Source organism: Microchirus variegatus (assembly GCF_963457635.1).
Source record: "Microchirus variegatus genome assembly, chromosome: 22".
Taxonomy (NCBI): Eukaryota; Metazoa; Chordata; class Actinopteri; order Pleuronectiformes; family Soleidae; genus Microchirus; species Microchirus variegatus.
Window position 1 is genome coordinate 5,417,252 of NC_139823.1, and position 7,315 is coordinate 5,424,566.

The 7,315-nt window shown below is 41.9% G+C and overlaps 1 protein-coding gene across 1 annotated transcript in view; it reads left to right on the plus strand.

Annotated features, from left to right (window-relative positions):
- anos1 (anosmin 1) overlaps window positions 1–197 on the plus strand; it is a gene marked incomplete at both ends in the record, with an annotated part of 43,693 nt that extends 43,496 nt beyond the window's left edge. Inside the window, one exon of the mRNA XM_083908644.1 lies at window positions 139–197. Coding sequence (XP_083764770.1) covers window positions 139–197 — 59 coding nt within the window. The remainder of the gene's footprint in view (window positions 1–138) is intronic.
- Window positions 198–7,315: the final 7,118 nt, after the last annotated feature.

Sequence of the window (7,315 nt, forward strand, 5' to 3'; positions counted from 1 at the left end):
GCAATTTGTGAATTTTGATTTTGTGGTTCATCAAAGTCAGGTGGTTATCAAACAAGAAGTGTTGTTTGATAATAATTCCATAATCTCCTGAGTGATGAATGACAGTTGTTGGGATTTTTTGGGGGGATTATTTTCTAGGACCCAGACTTCGACAGCACCACTCTCATCACCAGAAGCCGTCGGTAGAGAGACACTGAGTCGAGATGAACGCAGTCAGGAGACGTATCAGTGGCTCTCTGCTCTAGAGTCTGTCAGGAGAGGAATGTGTGGAACCAGGACAGAAAACACAGCAAACCAGAACATGAACTGATGCCACCCCCCCCCCCCCCCCCCCGCTCTCAATCTCCCTTCTCTTGACTGACACATGGTACGAGGCGTGTTGGTCTGTACAATGAGATCACAGGCAAACATAGCATAGAGGTGTAAGTACGATTTTGGAATCCCACCCAAAAAAGAATGTTGTAATGCATCTCTCATTCTACATATTAACCATTTTGTAAATGGTTTAAACCAGTGTTTCCCAAAGATACCAGTTCATAAAAGGTGAGTCAGCCATGTCCAGGAGATATTAGTTTGATAAATGAATCACAATTTCATTTTTTGGAAAACATTTAACACCATTATTAAGTTAAAGGTTGGGAAAGAAAAATTAGCAAATTTATTTTTTGGCGACCCCCATTCGATGACTCATGGAGTTCCCGACTAAGTCTGTGAGAATTACTGGTTTAAACAAACAACAACTTTGGCAACTTGGATTGAAGGCAACGCCAGATATGTTAAAAAAAAAAACTGTTTATTCATGGCAGCAGAAAAGAAGTAGAAATTCATCTATTTATTTTGTCTTACCCTTTTTAAAGAGGAGCTGAGACACAAAGTCAGTACTGATGGAAAATGTAACTAAAGTCATTGTTGTCTAACCCAGAATATTTCATGTAGTATGTTGCATGTAGTACATTTGAATGATTTTTTTTTATTCTTAAAAACTGTAAATGAATTACTTGCTTCAAATTGAAAGCTCGTAATGGTTTTGCATGACAACCATTAGCATTCTGTCGGCATGAGATGATGTCTGTGTTACCTCTTTTCAATATGTTAGCAATATTTCATTAACAGATTAACAAAGATTATTATATTGGGAGTAATATTGTAATGTTTCATTAATGAAATTATAACTTGTGTGGAGATGATGACTTGTACATGTTCTTGGCTGTAGAAATATTTGTCGTGGAGCAGTCAGTGAATGTCTATATTTATTTATGTGTGTGTATTTCAAAAAAAAGTTTGCTTTGGATGTGTGTGAATGTGTATGTTTTGTGTGTGCGTTTTAGTCTCAATTTGTTTTTTTGGAATCGGCGAAAAAAATCTTGTAAAGACATTTTGTAAAAATTGAATTGTAAATACAGTCTTATGTTACATGTTATTTTTCCATGGTAGAAACTGTACAAACTGCTAAGTAATAAAATAATCCTTAACCAGTTTCCTTCACTGTTTGTTTAATTGAATGTGCTGCAGGGGTAAATAGTGACGCTTCTCCTCCCTCTGCTTATTGGCAGTTCCTCTTGCTTATTTTGGCTGTCAGGTCCACCATGGCAGAGTCTGTGTACGGCATATTCACTGGTCGCTCCAGGAGGCTGAGACATATGCACTCTATGCAAGTCCAAATAAACAGGTCATCTCGCGCCGCAGCCACGAGTGAACTCGCCACCGCCGAGGTCGGACGGCCTCCTCGAAACATAACGCTCCGCTTCTCACAGCGCTCGTGTGTTTGAAAAGCATTAAATCCCTCCTCTGCTCAGCAGCCTTTCACCCTCGTAAAAAAAAGAAAAAAAAAGAAAAGTGGAAATGTTAACACGAAAATAAAGCTCCGAGTGACACAGTGAGGCACTAAATGTGTGGAGTGTGTACTTTTTTTTGTGTGTTAAAAACCTCAAGCCGAGTCCCTGTGTATGTTGAATGGACGCCTTTTCTCGCACGTATATAAGAATTTAACGGCGTTAAATAGTGCACACGCGTGTCTGTGCATGCAGGCAAGTCGCCATTCTTCGGTGAGACAAGTTTGCGAACACCAGAGATCCTGTTTATGTCTTTAATATGGACATTTTTTGTCATTACAGGATATGAATTCATGTCTGTGAGTGCTCGGTCTTGAATTGCAACTACATGTATATCAGTGTCTTGAATACAAACATCTGCATCAGCCCGTGACTGTGTCCAGCATACAAATCCAGCATTATGAATAACAAAACAACACCGATAGGATTTTCTTTCACTTTATAACGTGGCTGTTCTGCAGTGGCAATCGGGGTCAGGAGCTACACGTTGAACCAGAACAGCGAGGGGAAAAACGTGATCTCACAGATTGTTCGACATGAAACGCTGGTGCCAGATGCATGGGCTGGCTTTGGGTTTTCCCCTGAAACCGCGGATCTGAGATTTTCACACTCGACAGTCTCTTAAGTTTACAAAAATCGCAGTTCTGCGGACAGAGACGCCCCATGTCGGTATATACAACACGTCCATCCTCGACGCTGATGTCAGCCAACAGACTCACCAACACTTGACAGACGAGGATGGGAAAACAGATTTGGGTCTGATGAATTTGGGTTTACAAGGGTTCAACAGCATGAATCCATGGACCCAACCTGCAGTGGCGGAGCTAGAGGGGAGGCCGGGGAGGCACTGGACCCCCCTGAAATCTGATTGGACCCCCCAGATGATTGACATATGACGGTACCGCACGTCTTGTCGAAAGGAGCCAGTTGCATTTTGAAATCAGTGATGCCTATTGACTGCTAAGTCCCTCCTGTACACTAGTTGGCGCTATGTACCACAAAGAGTTGTAATCCACATTATTAGGAGAAGAAGAAGAATTGCCACAGAAGAAGAGGAAGATTTGAACTGGAGGACCGCTTATCTGTTGATGACCTTGTGAAGTCCCTTATGGTCATTAGTTATTATTTTATCTGTATCCTAGGAGCTCATTTTATGGGCATAACAATGAGTTTAGTTCACCTCTGGCCTCTCCAGTCGCTATAGCTCTAAATCCAAAAGAAAAAACATTTGGGATGTGGTTGGACCGGATGAGAGACTGGCAGCATGGATGAGAGATCGGCAGAAATGATGTGATGCAATCAAACATGGACCAGAGTCAGTGAGAGGAATCTTTTCCAACAGCTTGTGAAATCCATGCCACGGAGAACTGAGACTGCTATGAGGTCGGCGAGCGTCCACGCAGCCTTAGTGCAGTGCTCTAAAATAAAGTGCAGATTACAAAAACGATAAATTATCTGTCGTTTTTCCAGAATTAACTCACTGAACAGAAATGTTTGCAATCCGAAATCGAGAATGAAGAAGTGTTTGAATTGAGATATTGTCGTTACTTAGATGGGAATAGTTTCAAACTAGACTTTATAATATATTAATACTTATATATAAGTACACACTATTAGCATTTATTGAATTCATCATTTTAATGCATGGATACTCATTAGTATGTAGTTTATAAACACAGTTATGAATGTTTTACTCATCCCATCAGCTGATCAAAACAGTATCCAAATAGCTGCTGTACCCAAGCGGCCAATCAGCATCCACCTCCGACAAACGAGCTCTTTGATTGGCTTACACGAGACTGCTCTCTCACCTCTCTGTGTGTGTGTCCAGCAGTCGCTCAGTACATGCCAACACTTCAACACATGAGTAAAATGTGTATAAGTGTGTTTATAAACTACACACTCATGAGTATTTATGCGTAATAAAGGACGAATTCAATATTTATTAATGCTTAACTAATGCTAACAGGGTGTACTTATTCCCTTTGTTTGATTGTTGATGATGGTTCTTAACTTTTGTGCTTCACTTCCCTGCCTCTCTCTCTCACACACACACACACACACACACACACACACACACACACACACACACACACACACACACACACACACACACACACACACACACACACACACACACACACACACACACACACACACACACACACACCCCTCCTTCTCCCCCCCTCCTGCTGTTTATTGAGTGTGTGTGTTTAAGACAAGATGTTGCTGTCCAGATGTTCAGGCTCGAAGGCCGTTCTCGTCACCATTTTCCACAGCGAGTGACAAATTATTCTGAGCCTTTGTTTTCACGCACTCAGCCTCTCAAGGCAATCGCCGCTCTGCCGCTCACTTCTCAGGGACGCTGTTTGCGTACAGTTCTATTATGTCACAGGAGATTAGTTCCCTTTTAGGTCTGCGCGCACACTAATCCCTCACTCTTTTTTCTCGGAGCCGAGCCAGTGTTTTCACCAAGGCTCCTTTTTTATGCGAGCCAGCCCAACCCCTCATCCTTTCAGGCTGTCACAGTTCCCTCTCTACAAAAATCAAATACCATGGCCCTCAAGTGTGAAAACCACAAAACAAAAGGGCCTCTAGCCTCCTTTGAGGCATGTTGCAAGACATCCAAGTGGATGAGGACATAAAAGAAAGAAGGGAGAAAAAAACAAAAAAAACGCAACAACTAAATAATAGGCGAGTCGGCTGTACAAAAGCTTGTTTCTGTGATGGTACAAGGCCAGCGAGGCCTTCTTCAGTTTGCATGGCATTACATCCCTATTGTGGAAGTCAGACAGAGGATACCGCTTTCATATATAAACACATCGTTCTGAAAACAATATTATTCATTCGGCTCTTTGAATAATCCCAGTCAGTTAAATATTTACCCATCTTCTGGTTGACATTAGCCCCTATTTTATTGGAAGGGAGAATAACATCACACAGTGAGTCCTTTCAGAGGAGCACAACAAAGATAGGATGTTTCTCCCACACATTTCCTCTGACCCTCTGCACCCGTTCTGCAGATTAACGCTGCAATGAGCCGTGTGCGTCGCTATTTATCAAATCTAAGCCACTTTTATGGGTCATCCTGGTCGACCGAATAACTGTAACATTACTCCTGAAAGGACAGCTGGAATTTTCCGTTTTGATGATAGGTTGAATCCTATTTTGACTTTGAACTACGAGGCGAAAAAAAAATAAAATGGATGGATTCTGCATTCCCCTTTTCAGATGACACACATCGTAACCTGAAAGCTCCCAAAATTTTTTTTTTTGCTCTCATGTGAGTTTCAGGTCAGTGAGCTCATCGAGCGGAGTCAAGCTGCAGATTACTACCACATGGACGACGTCCACTTATGCTGCTACTCTCTCAATATGATGAGATGGAATATATTGTCTGTTAGACGGATGAAAAATAACCAGAGTATATTTCTCCTCCTCCTCCTCCATTAGGACAAGCAATGTTGCTTCAATGCTGTGGTATGGCGAGAAATCTGACCTTGCCCTGGGCAGTGGCATGTTTCTGCTTAGGCTCTGGTGAGTGGGACCAGGCAGGGGACACATGAAAGGATCACTCTGTTAGGCCACAAAGATGTTCAGTCTGAGTCTAATGAAGACCAGAACACATGGACAGACCTGAGAACATGCATGCCACACATTATACAAGCACCGGAGCTGCAACACTGTTGACAGACATCAACAGTGTTGTGTTCTTCCTCTGTTCTTTCAAGGGTGACAGAGTGAAAAGGCCTCTGTCAAGCACACAAGGACATTGAAATAGAAACACACACACACACAGATAATATGCTTGTTTCCCCTTGCCTTTCATTTTCATTAACCGTTTCCTGTGTCTCTGTGGCTCCACAGTGTTTTTCTCAGATAAAATTACATCGTGCAAGTCAGGTGTTGAAGTGTCAACGTAATATAACAAAGTGTAAAGCAAGAAATAAGGTGTGCAATCAACACAATAGCTATACATGAACTTCAGTCACAGGTAATTGATTTTTTAATGTGTTTTCCTCATGGGCAAGGCTGAGAAGTAAAGTGTGCAGAATGGACTCATCAATACCATGTTTTTATCATTATATTACACTATTATAGATGATTATTGTTGCATTAGCATGTGCGTTTTGCAGAACGGACTAAAAAAAAAAGACGTTTCAATAGTGCAGAAAAACTTTTAGCGTTCTATAATCCACAGTAGTAACATTATATTTGGCGGTATCTCAATGTATGTCTCTCATCATGTAAACTGAAGCTGCAGCTGCCAGATAAATGCTGTAACATATGTTTTCTCTGCAGTAAAAAATTAGCGTACATATTATATAAAATATAAAATATTCAGGTACCGTATTTACAATGAGTAAATATGCAATGTTACAGCATCACAATGACCAACAAAGGGATTTAAAGCACAGCTACTTAACTGTATTGTCCATATTTAGTCAATTGGAGATTGATCAACAATAGCTATGCAACCTCCTCTATACAGTTTCCCCTCATACTGTGTTAAGACGCCCTTTTGGTTCATCACAGTGCGGGTCAAAGGTAAGCGAGAGGTCCAGTGTGTTTGTGTTTACAAAGAAAACGCCACCAGCTGAGTCATTATCACAGCCTCTCTTTCCAAACCAAACAGACTTCTCCACAGACGCACAACAGTGAAGAGATCGGGCCGTAAAAGCACCTTCCAGTTGGGGTAAAAGTTTTCTTATAATCCCACGTGATTAGTGTTAATCCCCTAAATGATCTTTCCTGAGAGTAAACACATGTTGACCCTAGTGACCAGCTCCTAATTAATGAAGTTAGGATGTTTGCATGCTGATGTCTCTCCACCGAGGTCAATCCAGAGTTACAGTTTGTTTATTTTGCAGCTAACGTTAGTTCCAAATGGCACAATTCATTTGGTAATAACTCAAAATACAATAGCTAATATCGGTGGTGGTGTCAGCTTTTTCCACAATGCAACACGCCCCCATGCGTGACTAGAGGTAAGGGGCAACTTTCCGTCTTGTGTTCGTTTTTCCTGTGAAGTGTGAGCGCGGGGTCGGTAACCAGGCCTCAGAGGCGAGGCAAAGTTCACAGGTCAGCATGTACCCAGGAGCATGGGCAAGGCCCAGGCTCAGGGGACGGGGTCAGGGGTTGAGTTCAGACGGAATCCACGCAGAGGATGTTGGAATAAATGTTGTCGGGGGGGAGAGAGCAGAGCTTTTCCTGCTGGGTCGTCTCCTCCAGGCAAGCACACAAGCAGACACATCTCCATCTCATGGAGCACTAATTCAAAGGTGTTAAAAAGATGATGCATCTTCCACACATGGGGCAAGAATACATGATGACAGGCATCATTTGATGTGTAAACACCACACTTCACTCTGCCTCCTCGGTGTATTGAGATAAACTGTGTGACAGCAGAACAAAGAGTAGAATGTAATTTATTCTATTTGGAGATTAAACTCACAATTTATCTGTTAACAAGGGTGTCTTAA